A 14326-nucleotide genomic window follows, 5' to 3' on the forward strand; every position below is an offset into this window, starting at 1 on the left:
GTCCCAAGATAATAAAATTATATTCAGCATAATCATTACAAACTTAATATCCATATTATTTCACGTTTATGTTTTTTAGTAATAACACAGTATGTAACAAGCTTTACCGGTAGATCATTAGTAATAATAATGCCCAGCATTTATTAAGTATTTAGAATTAGATGTACATTCTATTATGTGGCCCTCAGTAATAATTCAGTGAGGTAGAGTTTATTATTTTCTTCATCTTTAATTTGTTTTAATATTTTGGTTTTCAGTTCACACCCAGGGTACTCAGGGCTTAACTTAGGGCTCTGTTCTCAGGGATCACTCCTGACAGTGCTCATGGAACCATATGGGATGCTGGAGATCAACCCTGGGTCTGGTACATGCAAGACAAGCACCCTACTCTATCTTTCCAATGTCAATTTTCTCATTTTTTAAATAAAGGAAGTGTTAATTTAAAATGATATATTCATCAAAATCCCTAATATATTTACATGAATATTGTGAAGTCCTTAAAAGGCCTGATATTTCCAAAAGATTAATAGAGTTTAAGATATTATAAAAAAGACATAATTCAATATATTGGGACTAATAACTATGGAAATATTTAATACTCCTAGCTCTAATGGGAGTGAGGGGTGGGAGCTGCTAATGGAATCCAGAAAGAAACTATAAGTAATAGCTTTCTGGAAGTACTATGATCTAAGTCAACTCTTGATGTGGTGTAAATGAAGCCAAGGTACTAAATTTCAGACCATAACTTCCTCCAACACTTTAGTCTCTTGACAGTTGTATGAATCCAATTGGAAGTCAGAGTTAAGAAATATCTTGTTTATTGTAGCTACATATTATCTTGGGACAGAGAAGATAAAGAAGCCCAAGAAAATGAATCTGGAATGGAAAGTATCTGGAAATTAAATAACTTTTAGGTGGCTTAACCAGTATATAATACTAAATGCTACTTCTTTTCATAATTCTATACAGCATCTCATCTAAAAGAACTTTGTGAAGTATGATTTGATCATGGAGAATATTTCAAATCCACAGGTCACTATTTCATTCCAAACTGTTAAGTGCATTTTTGCATTACTAAATCAAACAAATAAATGAGAGATGAATAAGGAGGAATACAGAGAAATAAAAGTTAGGTGTGGATATATACTTTGCACATTATTGATATTCTCAGAATAATTAAGCCATAGTTGTTCCCCTTGTTCAGATTCCAGACTCCATCATTTCTCGTGGTGTTCAGGTGCTCCCACGAGACACAGCATCCCTCAGCACTACTCCTTCAGAATCTCCTCGTGCTCAGGCCACATCTCGCCTTTCAACAGCATCCTGCCCAACACCAAAAGTAAGTAAATACTTTGGCACCTTATACCTGCTCTGCTATGTGAACCTGGGAAAAATGAACCAATATTATTTCCTTCTACTTCCCAAGATGGGATTGCATGCAAAATATTATAGTGAAAAATCAGTATGTTAAGATAGTTACTATCTCTTGTTTCATAAGTAATCATTATTAGGCCAACAGCAGGAGAATAGAAATTTCATAAAAAATGTCAATTCTCATGTGACAGCTATAGGTATCACTTTCTGTAATTCCTATTTCTTTATTGTATATTTGTCATTTTTAAGCTCTTTGTATAGAAGATAAATGTATTATGGGCCAGTGAACAGCAATTTAATAAAGTATTGTAAAAAAAAACTGGTTGTTTTAACTTGTTCAGGCTAGAGTAGTTCCCTAGTCTAGTATCATTCCAATTTTTTCAAGTATATTCAACTTGGAATGCTGCTGCCTAAGATTTGGAATTTTTTTTTAATTTTTTAGAAAGTTTTAATGCCAAACTTTGGGAGAGGGAGAAAGTTTCTTGATCTTTTTTATTATTTTTTAATCTTCCTCAAGGACTGAGTCATATCTGGGAGAGAAAAAGCCTTAGATGTCTACATTCAACCATTCTTCTTATATATGAGATAGATTAACTATCAAATTAATTATAACTTATGCTATCTCCTGAAATGTTTGTTTCCTGGCTAAGTTAGTCATTTGTTCAAGTATTATATGTGGTGGTTTCAGTGTTGTCAACAAAGGGTTAAGAGTAATTTTTTTTGATTATTAATAAGATGTGGTGTTAAATATGAGACTATACACTAAATTTTGTCTGTGACAATTATTCAACATGCGTTCTTTTCTATATAAAATTTAAAGACATATAGTTATTTCCATCAGTTCCAAATTTTCTATGTTCCATGAGTATTATTGAATTTAAATAGAAATGATCTCTAACAGTTTTGATGTGAATAATACAATGGCTTTTAACTTCTGTGATGTAATCTTCTCAGTAAAGTATTACCGAATATTACAAATGTATGGTCATTGTTTTTTACTTCAGTCATAATAAACTCAAAAAGTCTGGCACACAACTGAATTAAGTCAACTGTAAATGTTTAATAATTCATCAAGTAGAGTAAGACCTAAATGTTAGAAATGCAAAACTTTCTAAAATACAGTAATTTTTCATTAATTCTGTGTTGCACCTTACATTCAATCATGCTCAAAATTTAATATGTTGAAATTATTTTAATATAAATTAAATATATAGCTCTGAGCCTTTTTTAAACTTCCTAATGATTTTAGTTAGACTATCAAATGAAGTTTTTTTTTTAAATCTTTGGTATTTCCAAAATTGTTAACCCAAAATCTTAAAGATTTAAAAGTCAACCTTTATCAAGCTAATGGGGTTGAAATCAAGTTTCAGTCATGCAAGGTATGTTCTTTGCCTCTAAGCAACATTCCTAACCTTACTTTGACTGCTTTTCTTAAAAACACTTAAAAAAAACTACATTGCCAATGAATTAGATTTGAGTATATATTTTTAGAATTGTTTTCTGTAATTTAATCTAGGAATAAGATTCTATTTTCTGCAGATTATTTTAGTAGCACTAATAATATACCTCAAAGATAAAATATTACTTCAATATAAATTTTAACTTTAACTTTTAGTGATTAATCAAATTACTGATATAAAAATAGTTTAAATACTGATTTTATGTCAGTGAGCAATTTAGTCTCCCACTTGGAATTTATATAAGTAATTTTTACATTTACACAATAATTTAAAATGTACATTGAAATTTATATTATGAAAAAATGAAAGTGTCATAGTGATAATGAAAATAATAGAAGGGAAACTCACTTAGATAGCCTTTCTAAAATTGTAACATTTCACCAGGGAGATGAAAGGTAAATAAAAACAAAGCATAAGCTTCTAAACTTGATAAAGGTTTTGAGAATGATGGTCAACGATGATAACTAATTTAAAGGCAGGATTCTCATGCACTTGTGATCAGTCAAGAATTCTTAGACTAAAACTTTTCATTAGTACATTAAAAATCTATTTCACTAATTTAAAAAGCTAATTGCAGATTTTATTTTAAATGTTTTTTTTCTTTGCCTCCTGAATCAGATTTCAAGATCATAAAATTTAGCATTTAAATTGCTTCTATGTGAGCAAATTTAAATTAATTTTTTTAATTTTATAGCATAAAACTCTTTAGCAAATAAGGGAAAATGATTCTCAAAATTTCTAATTTGAGACATTCTTATTTTGAGACATTATTAACTGTATTAAGGAATAAAAAAGAAAAAGAGGGGCTGGAGAGCTAGCACAGTAGAAGGGCATTTGCCTTGCAAGCAGATGACCCAGGACCAACGCTGGTTCAAATCTCGGCATCCCATATGGTCCCCCGTGCCTGCTAGGAGCAATTTCTGAGCTGAGAGCCAGGAGTAACCCCTGAGCACCGCCGGGTATGGCCCCAAAAAAAACAAAAAAAAACATAAGAGAAAAAGAAAGTACTAGAGCTAAGAGAATGGAGAGATATAATATATTTTCATTTTTAATATGTTCCATGTGAGTTAATGTATCAGATAGGTAAAAAATCATATTTAGTATAAAATTGTAACAGGTTGATATATGATATTGAAACTGCATCTTGGTTATATTTACAACTTAATTTATATATTTAAGTGCTAGCTAAATGCCATAGAAGTTTATTTTCTCGTAGATTAGACTGCAACCTGTCAGTATGCAGAAATATACATTTTCTTTATGTTAGAATCACTATGCTGTTTTTGAAAAATCAGAACCAGAAAAAGACACATGCTAGTAGCAGATATGGATTCAAATGCTGGCTTTCCTACTTAATTTTTATAAATTATTAAGCTTTTATTTATTTAACTTTTCTGAGCTTTGTGTCTATAATGAAAATGGTCACTTAGCTCCTCACTAGAGTTTATTGATTTATCTGGCTATTTTGATGTTGGATAAACAGTGGTATATTGCTTTTGCCTTTATAAATGGGCAGCTACAAAATAAAATATAGTATGAATGCTTTAATTTTATGAGTAGAAGTACATACTACACTCTACACTTTAATAACTTTCAATAGCATTTAGCAAAAGTTTTGTGAGAAAAAAATAAAAGGATTAAAGAACCAAATTATGATTCAAAGGTTCCTTTCTCTTTCTCTATAGCTTTTTCTTGAACAGTATTTATGTAGTGGACATCCTATCCATTTTCATTGTGCATCTATTTTCCTTCAGTCAGCAACTGAATAGATATTTATGTTATTTTGGATTCACATTTTATATATGAATGTTCACTGCAATATAATATTCTAGATTGTTCCCTAATCCTTAAGATTTTCTGTAAATATGGTGAGAACAAGAGCTATAAATCATACCAAGTTTGAAGTTCATTTTTGGTATGGCCAACACAATTTAATGAAGGCAACTCTTTTCTTTTCTCTTTTCGTGTGTGTGTGTATTTGTGTGTGTGTGTGTGTGTGTGTGTGTGTGTGTGTGTGTGTGTGTGTGTCTGAGTGAATGTGCTGGGTATCAAATTGAGGTCTTGTTGCATGCAAAAGCATGTGCTCCATCACAGAACTAACCCCCCAGTCGTCTCTTAGATATTTTCTTTTGATAAAATCTAACTGAAATGATGAGTGGTCTTTATTTTCTTACTTTATGGTAAGACTGTAAAGTATCTTTTAATAACAAATTTGGGTTTTGAAAATTATATTATCCTAAATAAAATAATTCCATCCACTTTCCAAGGAAGTAAGACAGAATAGAGATTCTGTGATCTAAATTTAAAAGCAATATTTAGAAGACTTAAGTTCTAAAGTGGTCATAACCTGCAAAAAAATCATTAGTTAAAAATATTAATTCTGTAATAAACAAATTCTATTTTAGAGTGGGCATGAGAATTTTATTTTAGAGTGAGCATGAGTTTCAATTGAGTATTGACTTTCACCACTTGACTTCCACCATCATTGACTTTCACCACTAGACTTATATGTTCATCAAGATTTTGAATGAGAATAATGACTCAAAAAAAGAAAAAAATCTAGTTCATTAAATATGCTCATGTTAGCTCTAAATGCAGAATGATAGCTTCTCCTTAAGTTTGTTAGTTCAATTAAGTTACAGAATTCAAATTCCTTTAAAGTACTGTTTCCTTTTTATGTTATATGATGATTTTTAATATGCCATCTTGTAATTTGTTATATCCATTAGGTATATGATGAAAATTCAATAGCCAGGACAAAATATCAGAATCCAGAAAAAATTTAACTATTTTCTTCACTAACTCACATTATTTAATGTGTATGCCCAAAAATGTTATTTCCTTTACATTAAAAAATGTCATTATTGTTTAAGTCTCAGAATAATGTTCCCTCTGAAATTTCCTCCTAGTAAAGTTATTTTAACCACTTATATGGTGAAAAAATAAAGAAGTGAAATGCTACTTCATTGGTTCCAAATCTGAGATACTATAATATTTGGAGAATATCCTGAAGTGATTAAAATTCTACCTTATATTGGGCACTAACCAGGGTCTACAAGTGTTCCACTATTTTTCAGCTCCCAACCACTATCAGTAAGATTAGACTAAATATAAAACTTTATTTTTTCTGATTTATCAACATTGGTATATGTACATCATGTTAATAAAAATGAGTTCTACGTATGTAATTATAAACACTGAAAAGAAATAAAGAACACTAAATTAGATAAAAAAAGATCATCTAGACAAAAGTATGTTGGTATAAAATTAACTATTGGGGATTTTGGCAATAATTTGAAAATGATTGTTCAGTCTAGTAGTTGTCAAATCTCATGGTCTTGAATCCCACTATATATTTAAAAATCCTCTACATTCATTTAAAAAGAAACTTCAAATAGCTTCTGTTTATATGAGTTTATCTAGTGTCATTTACATGTTTTTTTTCTTTGCCTCCTGAGTCAGATTTCAAGATCATAAAATTTAGCATTTAAATTGCTTCTATGTGAGCAAATTTAAATTAATTTTTTTAATTTTATAGCATAAAACTCTTTAGCATAAATTAAAACAATTATTTGCGATAAGATGGGTTAAAGTTCTTACCTTGGTCACAAGACCTTGGTTCATTCATCCCCTGCACTGCTTAACCAGTTGTGACCCCAAAGAAACAAAACAAAAAAAAGGGAAAATAGTGTTTAAATATTTACTTAAAGTGAGAATATTAAAGCTTTACACTGTTATAAAAGTTAACAAATATATTTATATCTGGCTTTGTAAAAGTTTACCAGGTTCTCACATCTACTATATATATTTTGGTTTAAGAATATGAAAAACATATTGCCTCATACTATTATTAAATTAGAAAGTAACTGCATTGATGGCATTTCCCATTCTTTTTCTAAATATCCAGTTACTTGTAACTTTCCTTGATACTACCCAAAGATTTATAATTGATAGCCTACAAAAAGTTTATTGAAGTATAGGATCTAAAATCTTGTCAAACGGCCACAATGTGCATTTTCCACAAATTTGATCTTTGCTTAAAAACTAGAATTTTATTATTGTCAAAAAAATACAGAGGCAACAAGTCTCTAACGTTCTTAAACTGACAGATTGATGTTATTATTCTTATTTTTAGAAAGTTTATACAAGCCATCTAAGTCTGAATAATTACTTTATTGGTTTTCTTTAATTTTTTTGAGTAAAAATGGTGTTTTATGTATAAAATCCTACTAGTTCAACTTGCAGCTCAAGTATTTCCATATGTGCTATTCCTGAGGCAACTACCATTCTTAGGTAGAAGGTATTCCGACTCTTCATTTTGTCACATTCAAAGAATAATTATTAATTAAATTAATATTTACTTTTTATGTAGTAAAATGTGACACTAGCTTTTCTTTTTATAAAAGCATTTTTCTTCTCAATTGTTCATGCATAGTGATAATGCAGTTATTCATATTACTTGATTCCACCACAGTCGCATGCAAAAGCATGAGATATATCATCAACATAAATATAGTTCTCAATGTAGTGATAGAGAGAAATAATAACATGAAATGAAATTTTACAAGTTATTTGGACATGTTTTGTGCAAAACAGCTTGATACAAGTAACTTGTACAAGGGCCAGATGGTAGTACAATGGTTAGGGCATTGTGTGTACCACACAAGAGTTCAATTTCTGCAACAGATAGTCCCCTATAGTCAACAAATTGGAGTGCTGGAGGTACCATCAAAACTGGTTTGGATGGGGCCGGGCGGTGGCGCTAAAGGTAAGGTGCCTGCCTTGCCTGCGCTAGCCTTGGATGGACCGCGGTTCGATCCCCCGGTGTCCCATATGGTCCCCCAAGCCAGGAGCAACTTCTGAGTGCATAGCCAGGAGTAACCCCTGAGCGTTACTGGGTGCGGCCCAAAAACCAAAAAAAAAAAAAAAAAAAAAAACTGGTTTGGAGCCAGTTTAGCCCACACGGCCCTTGTATTATACAATCAAAACAACTCACATTCTTTAGGATCTTGCATTGAAGAGCATTCCTAGTTGCTGATAGGGGCCCCCGAAGGCTCCTGAATATGTTTGGGAGGTCCCCTTCTCTCCCAAAATAAATAGCTTGTGCTATCAGTATGTTAGTATCAGAATAGAATAGATATTAGCCATGATTCTAATCTATATAACTAACTTTTAATGTTTGATTCATGACCAAAATGCTGCAAAAAATTATTAGAATAATTTACTATATTTAATAGATATATATATATATTTTTAAAATATAACCGGAAAGTTAAATCTATTAAAATGCTTCTGTTTCTCTGGTTTATATTTTTATAATCTGTGTGAATACCTGTAAAAAGAGTTATTCAGGGTAGAAAAAGTAATACCAATTTTTTACTAGGCTACAGCTATGTATATGGTGTGTATTTGTGTGTATGTTTATGTGTGTGTGTGTGGTGAGCTGGGAATTCAACCCAGGGCCTCACACTGAACATCAAAATTTTAATATAAATAAACTAATCATTTCCACCAAGTCCTGACATTTCTAGATGTCCAATTTTCAAACTTTATTTATATTGCAGTGATCCTATGGGTGATATAAATATTTGCAGTTAACCTTAGTTACTGATAATGTTTATCTCATTAAAAGTATGTATAAATTATTTTCAAAGAAGGAAAATCAGGCATTTAGATTAAGTATAATTTTCTTTTATACTATTGCAGCATATTGATTTTTTTAGGTATACTGAAAAATAAATGATAGGTGTATTTTAAATCTATTGATTTAACTTTTTAACTGCTCAAATTTTAGTTTATGAAATGAATTTTTAGAAATAACTTTAGAATAGAATAGATTAATTAGAAATTATTTCTAATGTTTTTTTGTATTATCTATTTTAGGAACCCCCCCCCCACATATACACACACATAACCTTTGAATCACAGCCACTCTGGCTTTGATTACCACGGTGATTTTTCTAAAGTCCTCTTAATTTACAAGGTCATTTTAGACAGAAAATTGAAGCCACGCTTTGGGGCTGAAGAGTTAGCACAGCAGTAGGACGTTTGCCTTGCACACAGCCGATTCAGGACGAATGGTCGTTTGAATCCCGGCATCCCATGTGGTCTCCCGTGCCTGCCAGGAACGATTTCTGAGCTCAAAGCCAGGATGAACCCCTGAGCACCACCGGGTGTGTGACCCAAAAATCAAAACAAAAAAACACCCAAAAAAAAGAAAAGAAAAGAAAATTGAACCCATGAATTAACAGAAGAGCTGGTAGTCCCCAAAATAATTGTTTAAACTGATAACATAATCTGTTTTCAGTAATCAGTAATGTAGCCTATCTCTTCATATATTCATTCTTTCAGTTTCTATATTAGCATTTGAAACTAAAATGGTTAAAAACTATTTCTCCATAAATAAAAATAATAACATTTTCTTGTTTGAAGAGACAGCTTCCATGCATACACATTTTATTATAGGCATCTATTTTTCCAAACCATATTTCCAGTCTTTTATAGAATACAACTTTAAGCTAGAAATTAGAAACTAACTATTGTTCCTAGATGTATACTAACTTACTATGTAAACATCAAAAAGCTAGTCATGTGCTGGATGAATTTCAAGCACTCTAGAATATAATGCAAAAGTCAGAAAAATTATATTCACTTATATAAATTTTTAAAGTTTTCATAGTTTCTCAACATTCTCAGAAAATAACATGAGTCATTAGGCTAATTTTTTCTAGGTAAATGCCTATTTTATCCTTATATATTTATATAATGCTAACTCATTTAAAGCAGGAAAATTGCCCTTGAGTGTTGCCAATCCTTTATTTCCAAATTTGAAAAGTCAGTTCAGCTGAGAAGTATTAATTATCTTGGTGGCTTAGTATTCTGTTAATAATGAAAATTTTGTAAAACTTATATTTAAGTAAGTTGATTCTTTTTTATCAAAACTTTATTTTAATGATAAAAATTAATTTTTAAGTATTATTCCCAAGTATCTCTAGTGGTATCATCGCTATCTTAAAAGGGGTTAAAACAATTTCAAGGCTGCCTTGGGTATTAATAGTTTTTCGATATGATCAATTTTTTTATTTTACGTGAGGTTTTTTTTTAAACACCTGAAACTTGCTATCACTTTGATGCTTTTCCTATGGCCCAATACAAAAGGAGCATCTCATTTAACTTAAGCTCTACGTGGTCTGAATAAAGACCATCATTCTGAAGATAATGCAGTCTGTAAAGTAAAAGCACTTGATCTGAAACTTCCTGGAAGCCCCTTTTGTGTTCTTTCTTTCTTTGCCTTCCTTTTTTAACCAAAAGATTGGTTTTTTATTATAGCTTAATAAAAAGCAAAGTAATTTCTATTTTATTATACTTCATCTAAAAAAAATCACCGTATTGAATTTATGTGAAACAAGTTTCTAAAATAGCAGTTTCACTATTCATTTTCCTTCTTTCTTTTCAAAAATCTTTAAGGAAGTGAATATTTATAATATTGGTCTGGCATTAAAATTTTCTAGTTGGGCAGCACAGTTGTTTAATTGGGAATCTCAGTGACAGCTGAATACCCTCTACTTGGTTTGGGTCAGCAAGTTGAGGAATTTCACTCTGTCACATACTCAAGAATGATGCTGAACCTTATTTAGTCAAGACTGAGCTTTCCACTTAGGAAACACTCATATTTATAGTCATATTCTTGATGTTTTCTGATATTACAGTGAATTAGACATTAAAACACTGAAAGAGATAAAGTTACCTGCATAGGTATATTTGTAGTTCTGCTTTGCATAAACTAAATGCAAATGTAACGCCACTCCAGATACTGCTTCAAAAGAAGTCCCCAAGATAATCAAAAGTAAGTGTCCTCTTCCTTATCAGCAATATTGACATTAACAAAGACTGAATTCTATTGAAAAATCAATTTTCAAGCATGTCATATAGCCTCTGATTAGTTAATTTCCTGGCTTCCTAAGAGATACCTTAGTCAATTGATGTTTTTGCATGTTTTACTAATGTGTAGAAAAATTTTAAGTTCACTTTTTCTTTATTCTGTCTTTTTACCCATCTTCCCTCATTGTAGCAAATTAGACGGCCGGATGAAAGCAAAGGAGTTGCTAGTAGAGTTGGATCCCTCAAAGTAAATATGTTTCTAACATTTTTTGGCAAGATTTCGTCTATAGCCTACACTTATTCCTTTTTTGGAGGGTGGTGGGAGGAAAGGGGCTTTTTCCATTTTTCACCATCCCATTTTTTATTTTAATATTTTTATTGGCTGTTGGGTCTTTTTTTTATTTTGTTTCATTTTTCAGCTACACATAGAGCAACCAGCTGAAGGCAAGCTGCCAAATAACTAGTTTTGAATGGCACCAAAAATAAAAAAGTGAAAGTGCCTCATTACAGGTGTCTATAATTTGGGGTACTAGAGTAAACCGTTCCTCTGACTGATGTCACTGACTGTGTGTTAAGTTCTTATTACACAGAGAACTAACATTTATTTTCAGATTATATCCCCTTTTTACTTTTTACTAAAAGTAATTAAATGTTATTAGTGTCATTTCTGTTTATAGTTCATTCCAGAAAAAAATTACTATGCATTTATAGCATAATATATATATATACATGCAACTATATATATATAAAATCTTAATAACTAGAAAGGGCATTTTCTATGATTCTAGTATAATGGGATCATGTCTAATTCAGATTTTTATGCACTCTTAATCTTTACTTTTAAGCTAAAATTATATACCAACAAAAATCTTTATTTCTAAATCTTTATTTCTAAATCTGTGCATATGGTCTGCTGATAAAATTTACAGCTAAAGATTTGTGATTTGATGATCCTATTTGCTAGTTGTTAAATATTCATTTGGTCAATATATATTGGACACTCAACAATCCAACATTTAATCACAATGAGAAAAATAAATGCATTATCATTGTTAAGAAAATCATAGCCTTTGATCACTTTTAATGCTGCCACCATAATGCAGGTTCAAAATTTTGCTGAGTTCTAAAAAATGTACAGAGGAACCTCCCCCTAAATTAAATCACTTCTTATAGCTAAATTCCTGTTGCTCTTATAGTGACTATTAAACTAGTTCAAATGAAAGATAATTCACTGCATGGGGATATTCCAAAGTTTAGTAACTACCTAGAGTCTTAGTTCTGTCATTACAAGATTTTACACATTTCTTCTTTGTTTGTTTTCATTTAATGAATACCAAGCACTAATTTCTGCATTCTTTCCTCTCCTTGCCTCTTCTGCAGTTTACTTTTTTGTTGTTTATTTGTGTGTATGCACAAATGAATGAACCTGGATGAAAGAGAGTATGTTTGTATATTTTATTTCAAATAAGCTAGCCTCTCTTTTTCTTTAATACTGCTGTATACTGGGTAGCAATTTTCTTAAAACATGACTTCACTAATGTTAATCAGAGGATTGAGAAGTGTTGATTGTATGCCAGTTTCCAAAAGTAGGCAAGTTAAATTACTTAGTAAAACATGTATTTGTGTATTCTGATTATATATCAGTAGCATTCCTCACTGTCTGCCTGTGAGGTATTATAATTTTACCTTTATTTTTAAGGGAAGATAAGTATATTATCGCTTAATTATGGAATATGAATTAGATTTAATTAAAAATTTATAGTGTGTCTTAACTTTTGGGAAATGACTGATGATTAAATTAGGGTAAAACAGCATTCATAATTGTAGCGGCACTATATGATTTAAATTGAAGTGTGAGTTTGCATATTTAATTATCTCTGCGTTCAGCTTTAGAAGTATAGAACTTCACATTACATTCTGTTTATTGTTTTATGGTATAGACAGTATGATTTTTTTATATCCACGAAAAAGATCTTAGGGTTTATTTTTAATATGGAGGTAATCTTAAAGTAAAAGAATGTGTTTAGAAAGAAAGGCAAATTTTATCATTTTAGCATATTGATAAATGTTAATATAGTTCTACCAAATACAAAAATTTAAACAAATCTCTAGGACATAATGAGGGTAGTTCTTTATTTTTCCTAAGCCTGAGGAGAAATATGCTATAATTAAGGAAGATATTGGCCTCTTAGTCAAGGGCTTATTGAACATGTATTTAGCTATACAGATCTTTTATATTTTGAAATGTTTGCCAAAGGCAGTGAGAAATGTATAACACTATAATCTTATCATTAAAATGGAAAAGGAAAGCTGAAAAGAGAACGAGTTGCTTTTTCAATTCATTTTTTGATGTTTACATGTAGCTCCATCGAAGCTGGATGGAGGAGCTCAGAGATCACCTAGAAGGCAATGTGAAAAGATACTCTCTCAGAGTAAATGTACGATTTCGTGTGAGGATTTTTTTCTAATCTTTTTGCTGACTGGTAATTTTCAAATCTGGTTGGTTTGTCCTCTCATCTCCATTTTATTTACTTTTCGTATTATGTATTTTTTTTGTATTTTCTCTCTATCTCCTTTCTAGCTCTAGTTTTATGCTTACATTTATTAATCAAAGATTAAGTTGGTAGTATAGAGGACACCTTACACATAATAACATTGCTATTACTAATTTCATAAATTTCGACTGAAGAATGAAAAAAAATTATTTTCAAAATCTTCATTTCTGATACCATTGTATAATTTTTCTAAACATCTTTTCATGAGATGTTATTTGGAACTTTCCACTGACCGTGTTTTTTGCCTCTAGCTAGTTGTGTCATAGGAGTACAAATTATGGGTTGAAACTATTTTGATGATCTTATTTCAGTAATCATGGGAAATGGCGATATTATAGTATCATCATAGAGGCAGGTAAACTCACTTTTTTCTGAGCTAATAGACTTCTCTTAATGCAGATCCTTTGAAAATAACTGTGAGATTCCATTCTTATTTTAAAATGAGAAAATAATAAAAGTATAATCATATAATATCTTATAAATTCTTAGACAAGATTGAAAATAAGCAATACCTTTTGACTACTCAATTCTATATATACATCATCTAGGTGATACTAACAATATTATTCTATTTAACAAATAGTTAAGACTCACAATGTGTCTAACTCCATCTTTTCATATACATCTAAATACATCTTTCAAATTATAAAATGCTACATCTGACATAAATATGGCAGAACAAAAAGCTAATTTATTATTTCAGATAATTTCTATTTAACTCTCATTCATAGGCTTTGTTAAAGTTTTTATGTATCTTAGACCTGATGTATTTTCTCAAGATTATTGCCATACATTTAATTAACATTGCCATGACAGTTTCGTTATAAAAGATAGGATAAACATTGATAGTGATAGGCTAATTCTCTAGCTTCTTGGCTTATTTTTATTCATATAACATCATAGTCATGTACATTTTTTCATTAAGCTTCTGATTACTAAAATTTAGTTGTTATATCAGGCATAAATTCTGATAAAAATTTTTTTGGACCAGTCTTTTTTCTTACACTGTTTGGAAGATCATCCACTATTCTGAAATACATTGTAAAAAATTAATGT

The 14326-nt window shown here is 30.5% G+C and overlaps 1 protein-coding gene across 13 annotated transcripts in view; it reads left to right on the top strand.

Moving 5' to 3' along the window:
• The window catches only part of GPHN (gephyrin), a 398145-nt gene that overhangs the window by 210614 nt on the left and 173205 nt on the right, over window positions 1-14326 (top strand). For 6 of the 13 annotated variants that reach the window (XM_049770338.1, XM_049770340.1, XM_049770344.1 and 3 more), the window contains 2 exons: window positions 1205-1339; window positions 10906-10962. In XM_049770338.1, the coding sequence (XP_049626295.1) occupies window positions 1205-1339; window positions 10906-10962 (192 nt within the window). Of the gene's footprint in view, window positions 1-1204; window positions 1340-10905; window positions 10963-13078; window positions 13154-14326 lie in introns of all 13 variants that reach the window. The other 7 variants (XM_049770342.1, XM_049770347.1, XM_049770346.1 and 4 more) reach the window with 2 other exon arrangements.

This window comes from Suncus etruscus, chromosome 3 (genome assembly GCF_024139225.1).
Source record: "Suncus etruscus isolate mSunEtr1 chromosome 3, mSunEtr1.pri.cur, whole genome shotgun sequence".
Taxonomy (NCBI): domain Eukaryota; kingdom Metazoa; phylum Chordata; class Mammalia; order Eulipotyphla; family Soricidae; genus Suncus; species Suncus etruscus.